The following is a 27,438-nucleotide window of genomic DNA, read 5'->3' as shown; positions in this document are numbered from 1 at the left end:
AAACAGGGAAAATAGTCGACAAATATTACATTTTCACTTCAGAAACATTGTTTATTGGATTATATTTCGATCTCTTTTAAGAAATGCGTCGACGTTTTGGCTTTTTGACTTGTGCATTTTTGGATCTCTGGGACTTTGAATGCAAGCCTCAGACTCGACTGCGAGGGATGGCTGCATAATGAACTGGATTTTCCCGCACGCCCTTTAGGAAAGTCTCGGGGAAGCCTCAACTGCTTATTTAACACCTGCTTCTCACCGGATTTTGACTATTTTCACTTATATCTGTAATATGCTCGCTTTGTATTGAATCATAATGTTAAATTGTTGATTCGCTTTAAAATATTTTTGTTAAAACGAGAAACCCTACAAAGGCCACGTTTCGAAAGCAGGCTGAAATGGCGGTTAAGTTGCATTATTTGGCCACTAATTTTACCGACGAACGGCGAGTGTTATTTAAAGTGTAATGGTTGCAACTCGTTTACAAGCCCGCTGATTCCATTTTTAAATTTCTAGAGTTATTATTTGGCTTTCTTGGGTAAAGCAGTCGATTGGTTAGCTTAACGTCGGACTATTTACCAGCAATGACGGTATGTTCCCTGATGTTTTTTGCCCTGCTATTTCACGTACCATCAACAGTTTATTATATTTATCCCATAATGGTATTATTATATCGTAGTGTTAAAAAGTGCCGTTAACGTGAGGCTCCCTGTGTTTTAGCCTTCTTCGGTTTAGCCCTGTATTTGCCATAATGGCACAAAACGATGTTTACCGGTTAATTACTGGCTAATGGTACCATGCTTGTTTACATGCTGAGGTTGTTGAAAACGCGTTGATTTACTATACCACCTTTATTTTTGCTTTTCAAACGCTACCGTGAGGAATATAATTAAGGCTATCACAGTTAGCGCTCAACATGGCGGTTGTATGCTTCTTGTTGTGAACGAGAAAAGATGGAGGTCTGGAATATTCTTGTTGGCTAACTTGACCAGTCAAATACCCACGTATTTGTTTTTATAAACCGCCGAACACAGTATTAAAATGAGCCCTGTGAATATTTTAGCTTTACTTTTAAATCGTTAGGTTATTTCAGAGGTAGAAAGTGCTCGTTTACGTTTGCCAGTGACGATTTGAACACTGTCGACTCTTCGTCGGTGGAGAAAGTTGAAGCCATTTTGCTAACAACGTGCATATTAGTCTGTTATAGAAGAGGAAATCTCTCTGTTTAGTCTGTATGCGGATGTATAACCCTGAATTTACTGTAATTAGAACAATGGGGTCTTAACCAACATGTATTAGAGTCAAACTGAGGTAAGCGTGTTAGAGCTAAAATATTATAAGTGTCTTCAGTAGCTAAGAATTGTCTTCAGCATAAACAATAGATTATGCTCAAAGGAATCGACCGAAGTGACCAGTGTTTCCTGAGCAAAATGATACAATGTCTTAAATGTAAGCTCTTTGACAGCCACCAATCCCATTTGTCCCATAAAAGCAACAGAGGGTTGTTTGGCAGTAGGTGCTCAGTATTCGGTATAGACCCTTTTACACATTTTGTCTTCGTTTTGTCAAAAGAAGGTGGGAGTAAACGCCACAAGCAGTGTTTAAATCCTTGTGTGGTTGCATAATCTAAATCTGGTGTAGTGTTTTTACTGCATGTAATGCTGTTGAAGCATTGTATCAGGTTCTCCTGCCCATTTTCCTTTTTTTCTAAATAAAGAAACATTTTTGAAACAACAGTATGGACTGTTAAGTTTTATTTTTACATCCCACATTTTCTTGTTAAAAAAAAATACCACATGCATGTTGCTGAATGGGACCAAATACCAGCACTGTGAACATGCCTGTTTGCCATCATCTGTTCTGTTTTTTGGCAGATCCATCAGAGGAGAGCATCACTGAAGCTCAGAAGCAAGGTCAGATCTGCTGTATCCACATGGAGTCAAAACATGCTCCGAGTGATGGTGATGACACGTTTTGAAATGTACATAGGAATGTGACAGTAGATCACTTTGTTCACCATGTGCCATGCTATACCATGACTATACAAAGGATTCATTGTTGACCAGTTGGCTCCCTCCTCTGGCTTGTAGTGAGAATGATCAGCTTTGCAAAGGCATTGCACAACCACATTTTCAATGCGGAACCGGCTCCCAGAAGACTGTCAAAAGTGCTCCCTCTGCTGTTCCGAGGAGGTTAGTGCATATAGCCCCATAGTGTCAGCATAGTATCAAAAGCAGTCACCTCTGCTTTCCTAAGCATGAAAGAATCAAATGTGTATAGATCAGACTGGTTCAGGAGTAGGAACGTCCTGTAGGCCTGGTGTGTACGGCCCTTGACTGGATTATTTAAAGAAGATTTCAATGTAAAAACACACTAAAGTTGTGCAATTACTGTAACTTTATGTATATGATTCACTTTTTTTGCTGTTATTGAGTACTTTTTAGTTTTACATACACCTTGTAAATGTAATAGGTAATATCAAATTTCTAAATGGGTAATTACAGCTATGAGATTATGCTGACAAGCAGTTGTAAGTATATATAGAAATATACACTATAATACTTTAAAAGAAGGACAGAGACTATGAATGAAAATTTGAATGCATACGTTTACTAGTAATGCATTTTAAATGTTAATAATAGTACCTTTACTCTAATGAGGCATGTGATTGCATATAATGTGAACTTCTTTCAAACTGAAGTTGGAAAATATTTATATTTAATGATAATGATTAATCATTACATGTAGTGAATTCAGCTTTAGAAGTCTGACAGACTGCGGTACTGTCCGCTGCTCAATGTGGCTTAGCTTCTCATACTTTTAAGGTTGCTTCAGTTTATGTTTCTCAGTCATGTTTGCCGCGCAGTTTCACTTTAGAAAATAGATTGGAAGAAAATCCGGACTCTGTGAATGCTGGTGGTTTTGGCAGCTGGATGTTTCCTTCAGTAGCCATGGTTGACTTAAGTTTGATGTTTTAGAGAAGGCCAGTTGGTGACGGTGGCCTGGTTGTTGAAACGTCTGTTAAAACCAGGAGCAAAGTCTCGCTTCGGTTAGAGGGGAATGGTTGTTTGATTTGGCTGCTGTCGGTATAGGAGAGCGTCTGTTTGTTCCTGTAAGGACTGAAGATTGGTGTATCCAGGGGGAGCTCTTGTCTGTCGAGAGCGCATGTGTGTTGTTAGGGGTCAGTGAGTTTGTGGTGGGGTTATAGCACAGTATAGCAAAAAAACAAAGCAGAGACTTAATTTTTTCAGTCAGATTTACAGTGAGCTTAAACTATAACGTTCGCCTCCATCCCTGTAGAAAAATTGTATTGTTATTGAATGACATCAGCCAGTGAGTCACTGCACAGCACAAGATCACTGTTTCTTGACAAAGTGAAAGGCAGCATGTCCTGGAGGCTGTGTTGCTGCTCTCTGGATAAAACTGCTGAACATGAAATGGAGAATTTGTGTGCCTCAGTAAAGTTTGAGAAAATGGGCGGTTGTTGGAAAAACTACAAATCCCAGTGTGCAGGGGTCATCACGCTGAGCACCAGGATCAAACAGGCAAGACTCAGTATTTAATGTCAGGTTCGTGCGATTATTGGAACAAAGAAAAAGAAAACCTTTCGTTCTCTTACATTAGGGACCAGGATGTTAATAAAAAATGGTTGACGCACGTTCAGAGGCGTGCTCCGAGAGCCCATCTGAACAGGCCAGCCCATTTCTGCCCGCTACAGAATGTCCTGTTCTTTGACTGTTTGTTTTGGCTGATGTCAGCCTCTGCCAAGCGTCTTCATCTTTTCTTTCATCCTTCCTTTTATCATCCAAACACTCTTTCAAGCCTTCCAGGTCCCTCATCTGCCGTCTTTTTTACCCAGGATTCCTTTCAGGCAGCTCATTTGCAGACACAAGCAGGAATGTTAAGTCAGCTAGTATTTGACTCGGAGGAGTTTTTGCGGGAGATCTGTGTTTTGTTAAGGCTCTTTCAGCCTTTTCCTGGAATGATCTGGGTGCTAAATTAATTGCTCCTGATCCCACCTCGCGTTGCAATCAGCTTAGCGCTAATCTCGGGTTCTCAGAGCAGCCAAGTCTCGTCTGGGCGACGCTGCTGCAACGAGCTGTCCATTGCTCGCTTCTTCCAGGGTTTTGACCCCTGGCACTGTCCTTTTCACTCATTGTTAAGCTTTTGGGGGGCTTCTTTTTGTACGCCTTTCATTCTCAATCAGCTTGGCCTATTTACCTTTTCATACGGTCGCATGATTGCTTTCGGTCCCCCTCAAAGAGCTGTCTGCCAACTAACTGAACAACTTGAACATATTTCTCTATGTCTTAAGTTTTCATCTTCGCTTTCTTGCGTCATTGGCTTCGTCTGCCTCGCTCATAGTCTCAGAGATGGCCACATGTTGTCTGCGGTGTCCCCTCTTATCCATTTTTTTGTGTTAAGTTTCTCTCCTGTGCTGCTGTTGTGTTTCCCCTGGCTGAATGCCACTGACCAGACCATCTGCCTCATTTTCTTTTTTTTTCCCTTTCTTTCCCTCTTTCCCTTTAATTCTTAATGTCAGCTCAACAGTTGGGTTTCTTTTTTCCACCCTTTCTACATTTTATTTTTGCTTACAGGATACGTTTACCTCATATTTTCCTAACTCAAAAAAAAAAGAAATCCCTGTATCTATCTCTTTTGTCTTTCCAAGACGGCTTCCCGTCTTTCCGGGAGGCTCTGATTGAAGTGCCTGCGTGCTATTTAAAGAGGCGTGGATGAAAGCGGGGTTGTTTACAGTGCCCTCAAAATACAGCCTGTCTAGAAACAGGAAGTACCATCGCCATGAAGCGCAGCAGCACACGGCGTCAGCCAACATGCAGCTACTTCCTCCTCCTCCTCCTCCTCCTCCTCCTCACGGCTGAGCAGCAGCTCCAGCAAAACAACCCTCCTGCTTATCAGAGAATTATGCACCCCTCCCCTCTCCTGCTCCTCCTGAATGGCGCACATACACAGCAGGCTTTTCACCCCCTCCACCATGTCCTATCTCGCTTTCTCCCGTTTTCTTCTGCCTAATGCCCCCCACCCCTTCCAACTGCCTCTCTTTGCCAGTACAGCATGCCTGAGTAGCTGCCTGGAGATGAAGGAGCTAATTAATTTGATTTAGCCGTCCCCTCTCTCTCCCTCTCTCTTTCTGGCAGTGGAAAAACCAGCCGTCCACCTCCCTCCCTCTCTCTTCCACACCATATCAAGCACCCCTCCCAGATGATTTTCCAACTATCCTTTCTAGTCTCCTTTAGCAACATCCTTGCTTCCTCTCCTCCTCTTCTTTTTCTGCTCTTTTCCCCCGTGTTACACAACCATATTTTGCCAGCGGTTTATTGCATATCAAATTGTAAATTAGATGCCAGCCTTAACTCTCTTGCGCGGCCTGCGCCCATGTAATTCCAGTTTTCGACATTTTATCTCCCGTGTGCCCGGGGAGAGTTTGTGTGACTCAGCAGTCTCGCTGCTGAGTCACACAAACATGCTCGTTATAGCTCGGTGTGCCTGCTTCAGGGACCTAGAACAGGCCTGTTAGACTTTGGGTGGATAAAGGCTCGTTTCTGTCATTTGATACTCCGATGGATCCGCCTATTGAGTTATATCAGGCAAGTCCAGCAATGCACTATAACTGTCGAACATAACTTGTCAGCGTAGCTCGATGAAACCTTTCCTGTGCTTTCATCGTGCCTGTGGGACATCCTCTGAGCTTAGCAGCGTGCAGGTTGTGGACATCTGCTGAGGACAGGCTCTTTGTCGTGTGTGTATTTCTGGCTGTGAGCATGGTGTAGAGTTGAACCTGCTAACTCCTCTGCCGAGACTTCAGAAGTTTTAAGCATTCTCAGCTCAAGAAAAAAGGGGGAATATGTCTTCCATCTTCCATTTTTAATCCGATTACATGAAAATTATTTCGTGATCATTGTTGTTGTGTTAGCAACTAAAATATTTCCGCTGTTTTGTGCCTACCTGCAGTTGGTTTAATAGGTCTGACAGCTGTGAGAAGTTCAAGTAAAAGTGTGAAATTACCCAATAATTCTTGAAGAAACAAAACGAAGACAGGAGTTTGAAAACAATACTTTCAGATTTCGATCCTAGTCTGTCATAGCTCGACCTTTGTGATGATACAAAAGCAGTTTCACCTTTATGCTATGCACGGTTCTGTGGTTGTACCCTTTTAACCTTGAAGCATCCAGTCGTAGCCTCTGTATAGACGTAGAATAAATGTTGTGTTGTGGCACTTCTGACCTGATTATTCAAAGTTTCTTCTGTCTTCCAACCCTGTGGTTTTACGAGTTTTCGAGAGGCTGCTGGCACAGTTATGTTTACATTCTTACAGGTTGGTTGAAAAATGTGTAACTCATACAGCATTTCATTAGATGCCTTTTTTCCCTACTCAGTGACACGTCAGGGGAATATTTTAAGATAAAGCAGGAAAAAATAGGTTTGTCTAATTATAGCTGTAGAATTACAGTCATGTGAAAAAGCTTTCCCAGTGCAATAGCCTGTTAAAGCCAACATTAGCTAAACTGATTCACGCTGGTCTTGTCTGTCCAAAGGACATTGTTACAAAAGGTTTGTTTAAATCAGTGGTTCCTAAAGTGGGGGCGCGCCCCTTAGGGGGGCACAGAGCCATTGCAGGGGGGGCGCAGTATGAATAAAAAAACGAATGCTTGGACACTGATAGCATAATGGACAGGTTTTTGGCAGGGCTCCCACACAAATACAAAGCAGAAGATGAAGTATCGCCACATATGCTTCCAAACCAAAGACTAGAAAAAATGATGAAGCATATTTTGCCTTTGGCTTTACCTGCACAACGGTGGCGCCAAGGTAGGTATCCCGATCAGAATTTGTTTCCCCTGCATCGGGAGCACCCGCTGGGCTGTCCAAATCCCGGACAAACAGTATCCCACAGTTGTTTATGTTTGCACAGAGAGGCATTTTGTGAAAAATGTATTGATAGCAATATTGAGTATTCTTACACAGTAACAAAAAACTACACGTATAATAATTACACCATAAAGATGGTTTGTTTTTCTGTTATTTAAAAGTGTTGGTAGTTTATTTTATTGTAACCTCTAATTTATTGCAGTTTACTTTCATTTTTTTTAATGTTTACTAAAGGTTTGAGGTGTGAAATAAACTGCAATGGAGTTTATATGCAAAATATGGGCGTGTGTGGTTGGAGGATGCGTTTGTGCCAGGGGGGCACAAAGATTTTCTTGTAAAACAAAGGGGGGCCCAGCAAAGAAAGTTTGGGAACCACTGGTTTAAATGCAGTTCTGCAAACGTAAGCTTTTTTTGGTAGCGTCTCTGAGCTTTGCACAGTCTGACCTTGGGGTGAATTTGCTGGGATGTCGACTCCTGGGAAGATTGGCAGACGTCTTCAGTATCTTTCACTTGTGAATAATCTTTCTTACCGGAGAGTGATGGACTTCAGATTGTTCTGAAATGGCCTTATAACCCTTCCCATATTAATGGACAACAGCAATTGCTTCTCTAAGATTTTTCCTCATTTCCTCATTGGTATTGTATTACCACCACACTGTAAAAACTTCTGCTTGTAAAAAGGTGCTCATATTTGTTGACGATTGGTTAATCAAGTGTAGTAGATCAGCAGCTCCTGGCGGTTACTTTCCCTTTTATTTCCTGTGGAAGCAGCAAAGGTGTACTTAGTTATTCACCTATTGCACTTTTGCTTTTGTTAAGAAATTAATGACATGATATATAATCTTTTCCTAGTTTTAAGACTAATAGGGAGCAAGTGAATTTTATTATGTCCTAATATATAAAACCTTAGACTTTAAAGAGGGTGTACTTTCTTTTTGACTGTGTGTTGTAAACTGGGCTTTATGATGGTGTTTATCTGTAGGTCTGAGTAGTCTGTGGAAGAGCTGTTAAACCAGTTAAATGGTGGTTTCTGCTGTTAACTTCATCATGTGGGAGCCGTTTGTTGCGTGGATTTTCTGTTCCATATTACCGGCTTCCTGCACTGATTTTGTTTTTTTGTAAACAGCAGAGACGTGTTTGCAGAGGACAGGCTGCAGCACGCTCATCTCTCTCCCTACGTCTACCGAGGTTTCATCAAATTACTCACAGCACCGCCCCTCTCTCTGTGAGATAAAACTGAAGGATTAAACACCCAATCGTGTACAGATGTAAACACATGTAAAGCTCATTATTAGCCCGCACGCTTGCAGAAAATGTATATGCTGCGCTTTCACTGCTTTCCTGAGAAACGCAGAAACTTGCTGCGTCGTCCTCTTAAAGCTGCTGCTTCCTCTTTAAGAAGGCACTGACATTTGAACTCCTGTAACGTTGTTTGACTTCCCACTTTGATCAGAGTCCAAGTCAGCTGGAGAGCAGGTTAGTCATCCCTTCTCTGAGATCACTGAGGATGTTTTCTAACCCATGAACGGGCCTCGGGTTATATGCACACCAGTGTCCGGGTTAGCAGAAACACAAAGTGAATGTTAAGAGGAAACAAGCAAAGAGAGTGACTGATTCCTATCTCATAACTCTTTTTTTTTTTTTATTCAACTACAAACAACTGACCGAATAAACACCAAGAACTAAGGATCTGATGCTTGACAAGTCTGGTAAGCAGTAAGCAAGCACGTTTAGAGTTCAGGTGCACTAAAACTCAAACTGACTGCAGGTGTGACTCTGCATATCGTGGATCTGACAGAGATGACGACCTTTCCCTTTCTTCTCAGATACAAGATCCTAGGCTCACTCAAGTGTTTATACTGGAACAACAAGCCTCGTTCAGCACGTCTTTAAGAGATAGACTCGAGCTCTCAGTTGTCTTCATTTAAAGAAAAAAGTCAGACTCATGCACAAGCTGACAGACCCTGAAAAACAAACAAGGACGCACCTACCAAAAGGTTTCCTCCATAATTCAGCCAGACTGCGTAGGGTCCTTTTGATTGCACAGCTGGTATAGTGCTGAGTGAAAACAACAAAAACATTTTAGTTCAGTCCGACCGTACATGTAGAATTAATTCCTTTTAATTTTCTAAAGAAATCTATTTGAGCTTCAACATCCCGTGTGCGCCCGAGACGAAATCCAAGACTGACGCCGCGACTCAGATAAACACTTTTTTGTTTTCTTCTTCCTTTGGTTAAATATTGAAAGACTTGGTGAGTTAATGGTTTAAATTTTCCACCGACATGGCTTTCTAAGTTTCTCTATCTCTGTGTATTCAGATGTGCGTGTCGCTTGGTAGCACAGCATGAAAAGATATGATCACGTCTGGCCTAACAGCCATGAATAGGGATTGACGGACAACGGGGTGCCTCTGAATGTAGAGTTGGTGGCCGGCTGCAGCCACGGGACAATGCAGGTGCACATGCGTGGACCGAGTGGCTGCACTCCTGTAACACACACTCACTCTCACACACATTGTCTCCGCATCACGCATGCATGAGCTCATTTTCATGACAGACATAATTTTTCACTTTCCAGTTCTCTCTCACATACACACACTTTGCTTTAAAAACGTGCACGAGTGAGGATGGAGGGTGCAGGAAAAAAAAAAAAAGTTCACTCAACTCCAAGAGCTCGAGAGGTCACAAGAACAACACCCAATCCCAGAGCGGTTCCCATGGAGACAAGTGTGGCAGCGTACAATGAGGGTGAGAGAGACTGATGAAAGAGGGAAAGGGCAGGGGAAGAGTAGGAGGAGGAGGGTGGGTTGTTGGCGTCAAGGTTCAGTTGGTGGGTACCGGAGGGGGGTGGGCGGGGGGTCTCTCCACTCAAAAGGACAGTGGGAAGTATGATGGTGCTGTAGCATAACAGTAGCAGAACATTCTTCCACCCCAGCTCGCATTTTTCTTCCTTCTTGTTCCAGCTGAGAGAATACCTCCTGATCTGAGGCCGCAGAGTGGCTCATGGCTGTCGGAGGAATTTCTACCGACCGCGACACGCAAGGCCGAGAGCAGCGAGGGCGAAGGCAGTTTCTGTTGTGAGGCATTTTGCATGGCTATGCACGAATCAGTGCTCAGATGCAGCTGCAGACCTTGATTAAAGTTGTGCTGCCAAACAAAACTGAGAGTTGTGCCCAGTAGATTTCAGAGTATCCCCCAGATACCCCAGCTGACCTAAAAGCCCTTAATTGACAGGAGCAGCGCCATCGACGGTAGCACTTGAACCGTTTTAGCTGAGGGCACGGACAATGGAATGGTGTCCCTGCCCCGGGGTTTGTGGCGCTCTCTCAGCCTTTGGCCACGTTCTCATTTAAAGACGAGTCTGAAAAATTTCGTGCACTGGCCGCTACTCTGGGACAGCACTCTGGTTTTATACCAGAAAAGATTTGATCCAGTTTCATAAAATGTGAAGTTTCCTTGTCCCTCAAATCTTAAAATATAAACTAGACCAATACATTAGCCTATGATGGAAAAGAAGTATTTAGGCATAGTGAGCGACAACGGCACACAAATAGCCCTAAAGGGAGCTCTGCACGAGTCCCCAAACAGCAAAGATGGAAGATGTCTTTGTCGTTGCAGGGTTGCACGTGGACAGTAGAGGTTCGCAACAGTTTTGTTGCTACTCAGTGTGACAGAAAAGGGTGTTGGCAGTGCAGTGGTTAGCACTGTTGCCTCACAGTAGAAGGTCCTGGGTTCAACTCCACCATCTGGCCGGGCCTTTTTTGTGTGGAGTTTGTTCTCTCCAGACACTCTGGCTTCCTCCCAGTCCAAAGACACGCAGTTAGTGGGTTTAGGTTAATTGGTGGATTTAAAATTGAGAATGGTTGGCCCTACAGCAGACTGGGAACTTGTCCTAGGTGTACCCTGTCTCTTGTCCTATGACCACTGGGATAAGCTCCAGCTCCCCTCATGTTGGTTCTCTGGACTAATGAGATGTAGTCAAAAATCTGAGTTCTGTTTCTACACATCTGTTGAAATTAAAGTTAGACTGGAGCTTCAAATAACTGCCCAAGTAGGTCCTCAGTTGGGGCTCCAAAGATGTACGCAGAGCACCAAGACTTGCTGCTAGAAAGACTTTGTTTGGTTGATCGGCCTTTCCTCCCACCTTATCCCTGTCACTGAGCTTTGCATCCATCCATGCAGCTCTCCATACTCTCACCGATGAATGGTGGTGCCATCACTTCCTTCCAGCAACAGCTGTTTACTTTGCAAACGTCAGGACGCAGGACTGAATTATTGTGGCTGTGCCGTCTTTCCAAAGTTGTAAAATTCTTTATGACACCACTGTAAAGCGCGCTTGGCCCTTGCACTCGTCGGTCTGACCGGCCTTCCTGGTTGGCGGTGAATTGTTTTGGTACTTGGAGGAACACGCCTCCACCTACGCAGCCTGTTGCATTGTTTTCACACATGCTATTTTAAATCTGAACACCCTTCATGGTTAGCAAGTGAGGTCACGAAGCATGAAAGACATGGGCATCTGCCAGGCAGGGAGAGCATGAGTTTAAGTTGCATCATGGGAAATGTAGGGTTTGGCATTTTTGTTTCTGGGGGGTTGTTTTGAGCTTTGCTTAAAGTTGGGGACGTTCCGGCACCTGCTGAATCAATTTTAGCTGTTCTTTTTTCAAAGTGTCTCTTCCGAATCCCAAAACTTCATCGAAGTGGCGTGCTGAATGGTCGGAGTACCCCCCCCCCCACACACACACACACACACACACACACACACAACACCCTTTATAATGTCTGAGTTTTCCCCCACTGAACTTCACTTGTTTCACAGAGTGCTCCCATCCGCCATTTGACTACCACCAGCCTTGTGCTCTCTCTGTCTCTCTCTCTCTCCCCGTCGGTCTCACTTTCTCGCTGTCTCTCTCCCTCGTTCTCCTCTCACTGTCCCTCCGTCTGTCTGTCCTGGTGCCCAGGTTTTTTGAGTTGGCGTGGTTCCTGTTTGTTTTCAGCCATTTTGGGGACTTGCAGTGCTCGTAACAAACTGCTTAAATGGCGTCCTCTTGCTTGCTTGCTCTCCCACTCTGTCTCCCTCTGCCTCTCTCCCTCCCTCTCCCTATCACTGGGCTTTGTGTATATAAAGTAGTGTGTGTGTGTATGCGTGTGTGTCTGTGCATGTGTGTTAGAGAGGGAAAGGGGGGGGGAGGACAACACTTCCAAATAAAAGGAAGATTGGATTCAGTGAGGTTGGGGTGGAAGTGGTGGTGGGTCAGTTGAGGGGGTGCAGAGGGATTCACTTGCCGGAGAAGAAGAAGAAAAGAGCAAAAACACTAAGAATCGTGTGTCAGAGGCAAAAAAAACTGGAGTGAGACAGGAGAGAGAGCAAGAAAAGGGGGGAGTGAGCGAGTGAGAGCAAGCAAGTTCGAGTGTGAGAATCGCTCCTGCCCTCTGTCTTCACACACTGCTGCCTGTATGTGTGTGCATGCGTGTGTGCGCCGCCTCTCCCTCCGCTCACTCTCTCTCTCTCTCTCTCCCTCTCTCGCACACACTCCGACGTGCGCATACACAGACCAAAGGGGGAGAGAGAGAGAGAGAGAGGGAGTGTGAGGGGAAAGAACACATCGCAGCAGAGATGCAGCAGGAGGTTTTCCGAGGTACGTTCTCTTGTATGCTTGCCTTGCTGAGAGACAGACAGAGAGAATAAGAGGAAGAGAGGCTGAAATCTGTTGTTTTCCTGCTTGTTTTTCCGCTTCACTCTGCTGCTGTGGCGGTGATTGCTCCGCGCGTGAAGAAGGAGGAAAAGGTTTTTATTTTACTGTGCGCGTGCTGGGGCGTGAGTCCTGTGGTGGGTGTGTGCGCTTATGCAGTGTGTGTTTATGGTAGGGTATTTATATGTGTGTGTATGTGTGTGTGTGTGCGCGCTGGATCTGTGCGTGTGCGTGTGCCAGTAACAGGCCTCGTCCCTCGTCTCCCTCATCCTCTGTCGCTGGCGCACCACGCAGTTCTTTTTCAAGAGCGATGACTCGTTCTGAGATTGTGATGAAACTTTTAATTTATCTCGCGTCTCGGCGAGTCACTGCAGGTCAGGGACTCGAGGGGAGAGGGAGCGAGCGGTGGCGGTCAGCCCGCACCGGTCGGGAAAAGGCGTCAAACACGCGATGCAAGGTTTGTTTTGAGGGGGTCTCTTAAACATGGTGGGCCGGTCCCCCACCTCCTGCATGTGAACTCGCCAACAACATTAGAGGAAGTGTTCTGGTGAGTTTAAATGTCGGATGTAGGCGATGGTAAACATCTCCGGTCCCATCAACAGGTTCTGTCTCTTATTTCGTTTTTTTGGGCCGCCCAGTTTGTCCTCCATTTTACCAGCCTGGTGTTGTGCTGGAGGTTGCCTCACATAGAGCGGTAGAGGGCATATTGATGTCCCCAGCCCAGCATAAGCCTTACTTTTTTCTTTTTTTTTTTCCAAAACAACAGAGCATCTGCTGCCAGCTACTCCCAACATTCCTCGTTCCCCTCCTGGATGCCGAGACAGGTCCCCGAGCTCGGCATGTGGAAAATATGACCCATACTGCCACGGGGTGAGAGGTCATAGGTCAGACAATAGGAAGTTTAGTTCCTCTGCAGCTCTGTTGTGTTGAAAAAAAAAAGAAATAAAAGAAGATGATGATGTTGATAGCGGCGGTTTGCTATTTTAAATGTGGCTGAGTCACACATTAGATGAATTAAGTGCCTTTGAGGCGTTTTTCTGCGCTGGACATTAAAGTGCTGAGATGAAAAGCGTTACCGTCTTTGACTTGGTTAGCTGTGTTTACATAAATGTTTTTGTTTTTTTTCTCACATGCTGCAAACTTAAAAGGATGTGGACAAGCTCAGGAAGCTGGTGCAGCGCTTTGCTGCTCACCCTGCCATGGGTGTACTTGCTGTTCATGGTGACAAACCGCTTTGCTAATACTCGCATGTTAAGAACTTAAATGAGGTTTTCACGCCTTCAGCAGGGACTGCGCATGAAATTGAAAATGATTTGGGGGTGGGGGGAATTACCTCAACAAAGGTCACCGATGCATTGCCGCCGCTCTCCAGAGCTGGGGTTTTTTTTTTCCCTTCTTCATGTTTTTTTGGGTCTCGCTGCTTCCTAATGCCTCCCATGATTCTGTTGCAGCAAGCAGAATTATGGGAATTACGTGCTGGGCTGGGAGCTAACAGAGCGTGGAGAGTGGTGCGTTTTAGACACGGGCAGGTTTGCCGGTGCGTGCAGTGGCATTCGAAAACACCATGATACGACAGTTTACACACAGGGTGGGGGCACGCAGTCAGTCACACTGAGGGATTGCACGAGGGGGGGATATGAAAGACGAGGAAACCGTAAAATGTGAACACGGGATGGATGTGTTTGAAGTCTCCCCTCCAGCCCCCCCCACGCCCCCACTCACACCACCATAACCACTCCCCGAACCATGCCAACTTCCCCTTACCTCCTCCCTCCTGCTCTATCCCATCTGGCTGGCTCCACCACGCCCTCTTGGCCGGGGGGTTGTCGGGAGTTCAGTAGCTGTTCTTGCTAACGATGCCCCCCACCCCACCAACCCACCCACACTCACAACATTATGCACACACACAAACACTCATCTTTGCAGACCTACTGCTGCTTCGATGCCTGGGCCCCTCTGGCTGACCTTCCACAGGGGAGGGCGCCCAGCTACACCTTCGTCTTCCCACATGCTCCTCGCCGCTGGCTCGCCGGCTGGAACACACAGGCCCCCCACATTCACCCTCGCAGGCACTCCTCTTAACCTATCACACACACACAAATACACGCACGAGCACTGATACCATGATTACTTTCAGTAATAATAACATTGCAGTCAGCAGCCTAATTGCTGAGTGCAATGTTATTATCACGCCACAAATAAAGGGATATCCTGAAAAAGGATTGCAAAGAAGGAAAAACATAAGTCACACACACACAGACTTCCTGGTTCAGCTGTGACCTGTAGTTACTGTCAGGTTACTGCCGCTGGTTACAGTTTCCTATTTTATAAGAAACGCATCAAACTCATCCGCTGCATTCAGGGTCAGAGTAAACTCAAACTAAACTCGGTCCGTCACGGCCTGTTTGATCGTCAAGCTGCTTCTATTTTTTTTTTCCCAGGCGTGCAAGTTATCGAAGATATCCTGTTGTTGTGTTGCAGTTGTGTAAATATGATGGCCTAAACTGTGGAAATAAAAAGAAGTTTTAATCAAGGCCTAATTTGGGAGGGTGAATGGCAAAGAGTGAATACCCAGAGGTGAAGTTAATCATTTAAGCACTATTAGTTCAAAATTTAAAGGAGCCATAGGTGCAAGTGTTAGCTGTTTGCACTATATTGATTGTGCCACATTAAGAGGCGCTAAAGCAGCATTAAATCTAATTTGCTTTAATCAGACCTTTTAATATTCAATTATAAGAAGTATTGTTGTGAAAGAGCTGTAAAGGGTTTCCTTTTTATGTCGTTTTCCCTTTGAAGATTAAAAAAAAAATCTCAACACTGGTGGTTTGATTTTTGAGAGTGTTTCTGTAAGATGGTTAAAAAAAAAAACATGGTAACTGAATCCCACCAGTTATTTGTCTATCAGCATGAGTACCAGTTTCAGTGCGGAATAAACAGATTGCTCAACGTCTGGTTCAAGGCCTCGAGCTGGTGCACCAGCCAAACTCCTCTGCCGTCCTGCCTTCTGTTATACAAGGCCAGTTTAGCGGCGATGTTCCCGGTGACTGATTGTCCGTTGCAAATCATACAATTATAAGGGAAAAGTTAAAGTTCTCCACATTTTTCTCCTGCCAAGAGAAAAAAGACCCCAAAGTCAATAAGTCAAACGTGGAGTCCAAGCAGGTCCAAGTTATTTGTTGTGCTGGATAGCACTTTTAATTTCCTAAAGTTAAGGAGTTTAAAGGTTAATGAGAGGAGTACGGTCAGGTAGGCTTTGTTACTTACGGATCAGCGTTTCCCGTAAAACCCTCTCACCTCCATCAAGTGAATTCCTCTGTCTGAGGTTTCTCCTTGCTTTACTCATGCTGCGTGTCATGCTTCCTCTTCGCGCTACTGTCTCCTCCCTCTTATTTGCCAATCACAGTTTCCACTGTGGCTCTATTTCTTCCAGTGTCCCTCATTTCAGTTACCTGGGGAAAGCGACTGATAGCAGTAGTGAAAAACAAAAAACGAGCCTTAATTTTCCCTGAAGATTTCCTGCTCGGTGGCATACAGGGGTTGCGCAGTGAATGCCAGACCCGATTGGGCCCCCATCTGTATCCCCCTAATGGTGTCATGCGTTGGTCATACGTGTTGGCCATGCCGTTACAATGTGCAGTCAACGTTTAATTTGTAATTATAATCAAAACGAGGAACTTTATTGTCACTTTAAATGCACCGATCTTCAACTTTGTGCTATTTTTAAGGTTTTAAAGAATAAAATCCTCCTAATCAAAACCGCTGATGTTTACTTTCTCTTCAGATTTGTCATTTGATGTGGAAAACAAACTGAATCATGCTCAAAGTCTGCCTTTGATCCCTCTGCCTGTCAGCCCAGCGTCTCTGTCTTTACATGAAAGCCGACGCGTTTGCTATAATGCGCGTCGTGTTTACGTGAGCCCGCTCCGTAATTTGGCCCGCACCGGCTGAGCACCTGCTCTCGATGCGCGGTTTTTGTAGTGCCACGAGCATAAATAGACGAACGCTTCACAGGCCGGGCGACGTGTTTATTTGTGCAGAACATCCTGTTGCAGAGAGGTGTGGGAACAGGGTTGCTGTTTATTTTGATTTTTGCCTGGGGACTCTCATGGTCACATTTGTCTGTGCGCCGAGTGTCGAGGTGTTTGTCCACTCATCTGTGTGTGTGTGTGTGTGTGTGGAGATAAAGTTGGGACTTTTAAAAGGCAGCCTGTCACAGTCAGGCTGCGTGTTGTGCAGGCTCTGCTTGCACAGTGGCTCCGTGCGTCATAGGGAGATGAAGAGAAAGAGCGAGGGGGCGTCGTACGCATTTTCCTGTCCGCGACGCAAGAATCAGATGAGGGGATGAAATTTTTAGCCTTGGCGCTGTCTCTCAGCGCGTCCGCCCACTTGTAGCAGCCTGGCGCTTGCCATAAGGGATTTCCTGCACAACATCTATCGCTCAGCAAATGTGAGCGACAGCGGAGGCCCGTTTCAGTACTGAGCACTGATTCGTGCACCCTTGCTCTGATTTAGATCTGAAAGCCGGCATGAACCGCTTTATTGTCCCTTGCATAACAAAGAGCATGTGCCGCTGCTTGCACCCAGTATGTGATTAAAAGACACTTCTGTTTTCCTTCCGTTGGCTACATGTCACTCCAGCTGCATCCTCAGTGTTAGGCCGCTGTGCACTCAGATTCACCCTTTGGTTTTGAATATCATTTACAAGCAGGCCCTTCCATGTTGAACTGCTTTGTTTATGCCGGCCTGTCTTGTCTGTGGGTGAGAGTGTATGCAGAGTGCACGTATGTGCTCTGCGTGTGTGTGTGGTAGCATTAGCCTGGGCTCCTGTTTATCTGACGGTGCCGTGTGTCTGACTGTTCCTATATTAACCCCCCCCCCCCCCCTTTTTCACTAACCCACACACTCTTTCTGTCTCCCTTTTTTTCTGTCACCCTTTCACTCTCCCTCATCCTCACCCTCTTTTCTCCTTCTCTGTCTCTCCCTCCTCTTTCCTCTGCAATAACAGTGCTGACCTAGTTTCTGCCTGTTCAGGGCTGCCTGTGGAATTTTACAGCGGCCTGCCTTCCTGGCTGCTTTGCTGCTCGAAACGAAGGCAGAAAAGCATGACTGAGGATTTTTCTCCTCCTCACATCATTACGGCCCAATCCCGTCTCTGCCCCCCCCCAAAATCTGCAGACCTAAACAAATGAACCCGCAATAAATAAGTGATAACAGCGAGCTGACTGCCGGTACGCGATTCTGCTGCTTTCTCATTTATGGGACATTTTTGCAGTGGCACTGCAACCGCCACCGTAGCAGGCGAATTAGGATGGAAATGAGGATAGCCTGTCGCTCATCTTCTCCGGCTTAGCCGAGATTGTACCGGATGCAGAGGGCAGAAAAACACCCCTTCTCTGTGCACATGCATGCAATCTCCCTCCCCCCCCATCCCCGCCTTCACAAATAAATGGTTAGAGTCATGCCTGGCAAATACTAGCCACTGCCAGGAATGGCTAACAAGGCTCTTGCTCACATATAAAGAGAGAGCGGGACTATTTTTATGCGTGTTGGGGCCACGAATCTAAGTCAGCAATTTATTCCGCGGGAATCTTGATTAAATCTGAACGCCTTCCAATTAGGCATAGGGAATGTTGTGTCACAGCCTAGAGAGAGAGATGGATCGCTGGAATGCGTTTCTGAAAGCTTGGCTGTGGCACGCTGAAATCTAAACCAGCACTGCCGCAGATTCATTCCTTCCCCCTCTGCCCTCTCCCTCCCTGCACTCACCATTCCTGCCTGAGCAGTCGGGAGTTCAGCATAGCTGGGCATTTAGTCTTCTCCACCGTTTGTCATGATTGCGTCTGCAAAAGTTTTGGGTGTAATGTCCATTTTCTACCTTATGTATGTTTTGTACATATACCATGGTATGCTTATAATGCTAATACCTTCTTTCTGATTTTTTTTCTTTCAGATTTCGGGGGGTGGTCATGGTGTCCGGTGAGGTGTGGGACCCCCTCCGTGTGGGCCATATTCCGTCACGTCTGAGTGAACAACGCCCGGCTTCCCTCTGCAAACCCGCACGGACTGCAGCTAAGGACCCCACCTCACACCAAAGTCAGCGACTGTCCCCTTTGTCTTCCCCGCCGCCGCTGCCAGTGGTTCGAAACACCCTTCACCCAGCTCGAGCTTCCTCCTTGCATCCGCCTGTCAGTTTGTACGGCTCAAACAAGGTCAAAGGACTACACAAACCAGTACACCGTCCTGGTGTGACTTCCCAGTCTGAAGAAGAAAAAGAAGAGGAGGGGGAGGAAGGGGAAGCTGAGCGCTTGGAGATGAAGGGTAAAAGGCTCGGAGGCCGGGGAGAGACCACAATGGAGGACAGGTTAGAGGATATGGGTGATGGACCTAAAAATGCAAAAATCACCCTAAGCTTCCCGCTCAGTGCAGCCCCCCTTCCGACCTCTCTGACATCACCAAACCACTGTCATGGCTCCTCCTCCTCATCTTCCCCTTCCCCCCACCGACGGCGACCGTCGTCCAAAAGCTCAGACAAGGGGTCGCTGTGGAAACTGGATGCCACCATGGACGTAAAGCACAGACCTTTTAAACCCCCAAGACACGACAGCTCTCCGTCCTCTTCGCCCTCCTCCTCCTCATCTCCCATGACTGTTCATGCACTCATCAGAAAGGACATCAAATCGCCACCTCCTCTAAAGTGCTCCAAGCTCAGTTCAGAGACTCAGTTTCACAGGTCGCCACCAAGATCCTCCACCGGGCCTTTTGGGGGATGTTATGCTAGAGATGGATGGGATGAAAGGCACAGGGCGGCCAACGGTACAGCCTCCCCCTCACAGACTGCTCAGATCCTCTTCAGTCTGGGCACATCAGCCTATCAGAGAGGCGGGGATGCAGAGAGACGAGAGAAAATAACAGGAAGGCCATCTGGGAAAGCTGGGAGCCCTCACGGACCAAGTCTTCACCCACCCACCCTCCATCTCCCTCCCCCTTTACCACCACCACCTCCTCCTCCCTCCGAGGGCCTCACCGCACCCCCACACTCATCCTCCTACTCCCCTACTGACAGCCTGAAGCCCGAACTGATTTGTGGCGTGTGCCATCGGCTGTTTAGCTCAGCCTCCTCCCTCACGGTCCACATGCGGCTGCATCGTGGCAGCCGCGCCCTTTGCTGCCGTTACTGTGGCAAGGTCTTTATCCACAGCAAGAGACTGCAATCCCACGAGGCCTCCTGCAGGGTGCCAGGCCTGCCCTCTAATAGCCTTCGCCCTCCTTCTCTCACTATACAGCCAAAGGAGGAGCCGCTGGAGGAGGGCGAGGTGAGAGTGGAGGGGGGAATGATTGTGGGAGAGACAGACATCAGCAAGGCACGGCCAGGGAAGAAAGCACGAAGCCTCCTGGCGCGTATCCAAGGTGATGATGCAGCAGGCACAGAGGTGCTGGCGGGTGATGAGAACCATTTTGTGAAGGTGGTAGACGGCAATGTCATCTACTTCTGCTCTGTGTGCGAGCGCTCCTACATGACCCTCTCCAGCCTGAAGCGTCACTCTAATGTGCACTCCTGGCGCCGCAAATATCCGTGCCATTTCTGCGACAAGGTCTTTGCCCTGGCCGAGTACCGCACAAAGCATGAGGTGTGGCACACAGGAGAGCGCCGCTACCAGTGCATCTTCTGCTGGGATGCCTTCGCCACGTACTACAATCTCAAAACCCATCAGAAGACCATCCATGGGATTAATCCCAGCCTCATCTCCAGTGAGAAGACAGCTAACGGGGGTTATAAGCAGAAAGCTAACGCCCTCAAACTGTACCGTCTTCTTCCCATGCGCTCCCAGAAGAGACCCTACAAGACTTACAGTGACAGTTTGCATAACGGCCTGCTCCTGCCACCAACCGAAACACCTCCCCTCTCCCTGCCAGGCCTGGGCTGTGCTCTGGGCCCCGGGGACCTGCAAAGCCTAATCAGTGGGGCCCACCCTCAGAGTCTAAAGCCTGACCCAGATGCCTTCCCTGATGGATTCCCTGATGGATTCCCTGTCTCTGTGACTGCTGAGCACAGGGACCTCTCTGCACTAACACCCCTCCCCCAGGTAGATATGTCCCAGGTTAGAAAACATGAGAGTGAAGACATTGAGTCAGAGCAGGGGAGAGGTAGTGGCAGCTTCAAAATGTCCAACAGCAGTAAAACCAAAAGTCTCAAGAGTGGTAGAGGCACAGAGACGAGCATGCCTTCTGTGATAACATATGGCCATACAAAGCCCTCCGTCATAGTTCACGGGACAGCTGTGTCATCCTCTGTCATTGTGCATAGCAATCAGGTCACGTCTGGAAGCGAGAAAAGCCCAGTGAACAGCCCATCCCCCGAAAACAGTGACAGTCAGACTGTAGTCAAGGGCCCGTCTCGGCCCATCAAAAAGCAAAGGGACAGCATAGATAATCACAGAAAGAGGTCAAGAGACAGTTCAGATACGGCAGAGGAGGGCTCGAGAGGCAGGCAGGACAGAGAGACAGGCAGATTATTTCACAAATCACGCAAGTCCCACAGCAAGAGTGATATCTCTAACTCAAAGCAGCTGTCAGCATCTGTAGGGTCACAGGTCAAAGAGGCAGGGCCACTGTGTCAGATTACTGTACGTATTGGTGAGGAGGCCATAGTGAAGCGCAGTATATCTGAGACAGACCTCAGGAGAGATAAGAGCCTTTCTCCCCCCAAAACCAAACGCAGTGAAACATCATCTGTGCGGGACGCCAAGGAACCACGCCACTCTCACTCCCACCACCACCACCACAGACACCGCCTCCAAAGCAGAGCCAGCATGGAAGCAGAGGGCAATAAGGAAGGTGGAGACTCTGAGGAGGAGGAGGAAGAAGAAGAAGTGGTCAGGAAAAAGAGCCCCAAATCCCCCAGTGAAGTGAGGGAGTACTACTTTCGTCAGGAGGTGCGCGAGCTCGAGAGCGACCATGACACAGAGGACAATTTATGGCGACCTTACTACTCCTATAAGCCCAAGAGAAAGGCCCAAGCACATCTACAGAGGGTAAAGAGCTGGCAGAGGAAGCTAAAGTACAAGCGCTCCATCCGGCTGAAGAGGAGGGCAGAGAGGCTTAAGAACCTTTCAAATAAAGAAACAGAGAAATCACAAGATGAAGAAGAGGATGCAACAACTGAGGAGGCTAAAAAACTGCCAAAAGCTAACAGAGACAAGGGAGAGGGGGAAAAGAAAGATAAAAATAAAGAGGCTGAAGAAGAGGTTAAGGAAACCCGCCATGAGGTTTCCACCTCTCCTGTGCACTCTCCAAAACCTCCTCAGTCTACCTCAGTGGCTCCTACAGGAATAAAAAGGCGGCCGTGGACTAACGGGAACGCAGCTGAGTGTGGTACGTGCGGCCGCTGGTTCTCGAGCCCCAGAAAACGAGACAAACATGAGCTGAGCCACCTGCTGGAGTTTGTTTGCCTTTTCTGTCGAGCCACTTTCCCCTCGAGGGATAAGCTGGAAGACCACCAGAGAGCCCAGCATCCCAAACCTACTGAAGCCCCCTGTGCACCTCTCAAAGCTGCTCACGAACAAGTAGAAGGGGTCAAACCTGTGCCAGAGATTTCAAAATATGATGAAGATAAGGGGGGACAGGGTGGCCTGGGAGGGAGTCACTCTAGTCCAACTCGTCTAAGTAGAAGGGCCTTATCACGACACACGTGCCCACAGTGTCACAAGGTGTGCAAGACATCCTCAGCTCTGAATCGACACATCCGACGCCACGAGCTCAGCAGTTCTCCAGAGAGAGAAAGAGAAGATAAAGACACAGAGCCAAAAACAGCAGAGACAGTTGCTGACATTCTTAGCAGAGAGAATGAAAAAGCAGAGCTTCCCAGTGCTCTCTCTGTTTCAGTCATCAGCTATTCGACGCCAGAGCCGCCCAGCAGTGGCGAGTGCTTGGCGTCGCAGCAGCCTGAGGAGCACCTCTGTGAGCTCACAGATCATCAGGTGTCAGAAACCAGTGACAAACCTGAACTAACAGAGCCCACACTTCCAGCTCCAGAGAGAGAGCCACCAAAAGCTGCAGACCCTCTGTTAGACGCCCCAGTAAACCTTACACCCACCAACCACAAATTAACATCTGCCACGCCCTCCACCCTCCAGACCGTGCTCGTCATGAACGGATCTGAATGTCTTGACTACCGCACTCCCAGCAAAAAGCACCTAGATAGTCAGATCCACAGAATACCCAGCCCTGTGCACGCTGTGGCATCTGCCAACACCTCCCCAAATGTGCCCATGACATCACAGACCAGAATAACCACTGCTGCTCCTCCTGTTTCCATGACAACATGTTCCAGCTCCGAGGGGGGATTCATGAAACGGGATGGGGTCATTATGGACAGAGAGAGACAGGGTGGGAGCAGTTTATTTCTACACGCCGGCTACGAGGAGCCGCCTCTGGTGCAAGATCTCAGAGTCCAGTCCCTGTCCCGCAGTCCCTCTCCCAATGAAGCACAAGACCTGACCATGTCCTCAATACTAGCTCGCGAGAGGGAGATAGAGAGGCAAAGGGAGAAACAGAGGGAGCTGGAGAGACAGAGAGAGCGGGAGAGGGAGAAAGAAATTGTGAGGGAGAGAGAAAAAGAACTAGAGAGGGTCCACCAAGTCAGTAGAGCTGCTCACATCCCAGAGGACCAGATCACACTTTTGGTCCCCAAAGAGGAGCCCTTGAGCCCTGTCCCATCTCCCCAACATATCCCCACTCAAACCACTATGAATGGACCCTCATCACACAGGCACACTCCCAAATCCCCCTGCCGGTCACCTTCGACCATTGGACTGATAGCTCAAACCAACCACCAGGTTCACTCCAGTTCACAAGGACTTGACAGGCTTACGCTGCCCACTGGAGCAGCTGGTGCCGGCGACCGCCCCTCTGCCCACGCTCTGCTTCTCCCCCGAGCCCCACAGCCACCTGAACCGGAGCACCAGGATACCGTTTCTTCTAGAGATTCCCAGCAAGGTAACACCACCCCAGTGGGTTACCCCTCCCAGGATTATCCACTACCCCTCATTGTGCCGGACAGCTACCGCTCTGGTAAGAAGCAGGAGGAAAACCTGCTCATGTCCTCCTACCCGCCTGGAACGCTTCCCTTTGGCCCCTTGGGAAAAGTGATGGTCCCTAATGGCGGGGACCTGGCCAAGCTGCCATTCTATCCGGACCCCTACCAGCTGCTGTATGGGCCCCAGTTCCTGGCCTATCCCTACAACTTGGCAGCGCTGCCCGTGGCTCTGAATATGATGGCACCGGGGGGAGACAAAGTGGAGCCTCTGCCCTTCCTCCCTGCCATCTTCAACTACGCAGCAACTGCCGGGCCTTACATGGGGGCGGCCCCCCATCCCCTCGTGGCAAACCCAAGCCTCTACAGCGGCAGCAGCAGCAGCAGCAAAAAGCAAAGGGACAACAGCAGCAGCAAACCCTAGGACAGCCACGCATTAAAAGGAATATAATTCAAAGGGGACAGCCTCATGTGTTCAGGCTGGGAGCGGGAGGAGTGCATACACTGGCACGGCACCCCTGCCTCTCTTTAATCCAGCAGAGATCAGAGTTAGGAAGCAAAAGTGTGAAGGGAGGAGAAGAAGCAAAGAAACTCTCCTGCCTTTACTCCTGCTCGCCTCTCTCCGCATCTCTCCCGCCCAGCTGTAGCGTGTTATAGATCTAGAGCTCGATTAATCTTCCTCTTTGACTCATTATATTATCTATAATATAAGAATTAAGAACTGCTAACAGGGTGTGTGTTTTGTGAAAAAAAGAAAAAAAATTAGTTCAGTCTACTTCCCTTTATAGTCACCGCATAACGAGGATAAAGGCTCTTCAGGGAAGGCTTGTGTGGGCAAGGATGAGGCAGAGGAGTCCTTATTCAACACGGCTGGAGGTGGTGAAGCATTAAACGACTCAAACCTTTTGCGTGCGTTTGTACGAGTGAGCGAGTGAGAACAGCAGGCGTGTCCCGCTGGTGTAAAAGTGTCCACGAGAGGTATATATGTGAGCTTTTACATGAACATGTACAGCAGGTAGGGATGTGTGCATGCAGGGGTTGAGCATTAACTGCATATGTGCGAAAGTGTGTGAGTTTGGGTGTGTGGGAATAAGATCATTCCGTTTGAGACGCACACAGCATTCCTACTCTAGTCGGAAAAGCTACCGTAGGTCAATGTGTAGAAGTGCATTTAGAAGCGATTCTTCATATCCAAATCATTAAGAAGTCGAAGCTGTGGCTGGACGCGAGTCTATGACAATGACAGATCAGCTGAGCTTCTGAGGTCTGTCAGCGAACCTGGCGACTCCGAGGGCCAGATGACACTGTAGGATCTGTATAGCATTCACCATAGTTTATACCTTATGTGCACAAACAAGAAAAGTAGTGGTCACTTAAAAGGGACACTTGTAGCTGCTTTGGAAATGTAGCTGGCCACTGGGTAAGAATTAAAGGCTGGTAGACCATTGCACTTCTGTTTTTTCATCTCATTTCCTTCACTTAAAAACTTAAAAAGAAAAAAAAAACTGAAAATACTACTAAAAAAAAAAAAAAAGAAAGGTCAGCCTTCATGTTGAGTAGCTTTTTCCCCTCTTTGACTGGAAGAGGAAAAGGCTCCATTTTCTAAGCCAGGAAGAAGAGAGCAAAGAATGAGGGGGGAGAAAGAGAAATGAATTCAGGGTATTGAGTTGTTTCTGAAGAGGAAAGAGAAATATATGGGCACAAAACTGCTGGACTCTGAACAGAAGTGCTCCGTAGAAATGACGCTGCGGACGAAAAATGTTGTCCTGCTCCATAACTGTGAGGAGATTGGAAAAAGAAAAAAAAAGTCTGAACTATTCCCTTCCTGCCTTGTGTTATTAGCGAGAGGTAGGAAAAGGCCAAAAAGCGGTGGCCGACACTCTCCAGACGCCCTCGCGGTGGGGCCTTTTTGTTAAGTGTAATGTTATCTCTCTATATGTTTGTTCCGTTGAAAAGATGTTGTTGTTTATGTTGTTTAGCCCTACCAGGTGGGGAAAGTGGCTTCGGCGGAAAAGAGGGGAGGGTAAAAACTTCAAAATATGAATGTAAATTTAGTCATGAGGTTAATGAAGTACAGCTACATTAATGGTAGAGTTGTTTTTTTGTTTTTTGTTTTTTTGTTTTTTCCAAGTTCCTGTTTTGTTTTCTGTTTTGACACAAATAACCTGTTAAAAGAACCGTATAACGTCTGGTATGCATATATACAGTAGTCCTAGGAACATGTCAGTAAACTTTGGTTCTGTATCCACAAAGCATGAGCAACACTCGCTTCCTAACCGTTTATATCCTCGGCAAATCTGGCATTGTGCGCACAGCTTCTGTTTTGTTTCCTTTTATATATATTTTTTCTGGTCTCTAAATCATCCATATCTGTTATGTTTTTGATGTATTATTTGGAAGAATTCCACAAAAATTAGTCGCCACTTTTCTTTTTTTTTTACTTCTCACGGTCACTTTGTAGGCGCTATTTTAATCCCGCCCCCTCCCCGCCCCTCTCCCCCTCGAGCATACACTCGCTCGCTGCACCTTCTTTTGTTTTTGTTACTGGTGTTGTTGTTCTGAGTGACGACGTTTCGGTGTGTGATGGTACTCGGGCACCTTTTTGGTCCAGGTGGGAGTGTTGAAAACACTGTGTGACCGACTGCAGGGGTGCACAGGCGTCCCCCTTGGGTGTGGTTACAAGCCTTTTTATTTTTAGATGTTTTTTTTTTATTTGTTTTTTTGTATGTTTGGGGTACGTGTTGTGTACGAGAGCGAGCGGCTGCGTGACGTGAATAAGAAAACCAAAATAAATCTGCCTAAGCAGCATATCCCTTGGCAGTATATGGGCCACCTGTTTTGTTTTTCTTTTCTGTGGGTTAGTTTCAGTGTAAAATAAAAAGCCTTTCTGTCTCCAATACACTATCTCAAGCCATTCCTGTAGACGGACATGTTTGTGTTTCGCGGGGGTGTTTTTGGACCATAGTTTCTTATGCCATAGTTTGCTCTCATGGTTATCATACAGACCAAAAGCATGCAAATCGACGTATTGTAGTGACTGGACTGGAATCTGGAGGTTTAAAAAATCAAACTAAACAAAACAACTATTTACTGTATGTTTTAGTTTCAATGAATGTGCCTCTGCTTTGATATTTAAATAATTATAGTAAGATGTGGATCTGCCAGATTTCAACTGTTAAAGGTGCCTTGTTATGGCATAAGAAATTTGAATTAGCATTTTTTTTTCCTTGAGAAATGATGATTTGGAGATAGAGTTCTTGGCTTTGTTTGCTACGAAGCTGTTCATAGATGTAGGAGTGTGGCTAAACTGTTTTGGTATCGTGTACATGTCTAGGGTAATACTGTGCCATATAGAGCCCACAGAATATGTTATTGTTATTTTTAAAAGATGTTTTAATGTTGCCTGATGACTTTGTCTTTAGATTTGATACAAAGGCTTGTAGCCACAGCTCTCCCAAAGTCTGTAGTTTCCTCTCTCCGACATTCTACTTCTCCTCCACCCCAACCCCACCCCGTTTCCGTCTCCCTTTCTTTCTCTTTGCTGCAATCAAACAAAATAAAGTATTAACCTGATGACCCAGCGAAATCAGCTCTAGCTTGGTGCTGCGTGTGTTTTGTGGTTGTTCTTGTTCATGTTGATGATGTGTCCAATCTGTACAAGTTGATCAAGCGCCCTTAATACGAACCATGTGTTTAAAGTCAGCAGATGTCTGCTTTTGCATTGTTTGTGAAATGTGCGTTTAATATTTAGCAGATCGGGGGGAAAAAAGCTTTGTTTTAAAGACGCATGTCATCTCTCCCCTCCAAAAACTCAGAATGTATGGATTT

The 27,438-nt window shown here is 46.8% G+C and overlaps 1 protein-coding gene across 6 annotated transcripts; it reads left to right on the top strand.

Annotated features, from left to right (window-relative positions):
• Positions 1-1,856: 1,856 nt before the first annotated feature.
• zbtb4 (zinc finger and BTB domain containing 4) lies at positions 1,857-27,199 on the top strand. Of its 6 annotated transcripts, none has more exons than XM_082527477.1 (3): positions 1,857-1,958; positions 2,088-2,189; positions 18,529-27,199. In XM_082527477.1, exon 3 carries the CDS (start codon positions 18,545-18,547, stop codon positions 24,032-24,034), a length of 5,490 nt encoding a protein of 1,829 aa, XP_082383603.1. In that variant the 5' UTR covers positions 1,857-1,958; positions 2,088-2,189; positions 18,529-18,544; the 3' UTR covers positions 24,035-27,199. The 6 variants fall into 6 exon arrangements, with proteins under 6 accessions (XP_082383603.1, XP_082383605.1, XP_082383600.1 ...); XM_082527474.1 differs by having other exon boundaries at positions 1,941-1,978; XM_082527479.1 differs by lacking the exon at positions 2,088-2,189 and having other exon boundaries at positions 1,892-1,958.
• Positions 27,200-27,438: the final 239 nt, after the last annotated feature.

This window comes from Aulonocara stuartgranti (assembly GCF_965226115.1).
Source record: "Aulonocara stuartgranti genome assembly, chromosome: 3".
Taxonomy (NCBI): domain Eukaryota; kingdom Metazoa; phylum Chordata; class Actinopteri; order Cichliformes; family Cichlidae; genus Aulonocara; species Aulonocara stuartgranti.
The sequence above is the reverse complement of the archived record's forward strand: the minus strand, read 5'-3'. Positions and strand labels throughout refer to the sequence as shown.

Excerpts from the sequence above, each read along its gene's own strand:
- zbtb4 (XM_082527474.1), top strand. The coding sequence starts at position 1,944 with ATGCTCCGAGTGATGGTGATGACACGTTTTGAAAT. Across the intron at positions 1,979-2,087 it reads GTGATGACACGTTTTGAAAT|TGAGAATGATCAGCTTTGCA; the intron begins GTACATAGGAAT and ends TCTGGCTTGTAG. Across the intron at positions 2,190-18,528 it reads CCCTCTGCTGTTCCGAGGAG|ATTTCGGGGGGTGGTCATGG; the intron begins GTTAGTGCATAT and ends TTTTTCTTTCAG.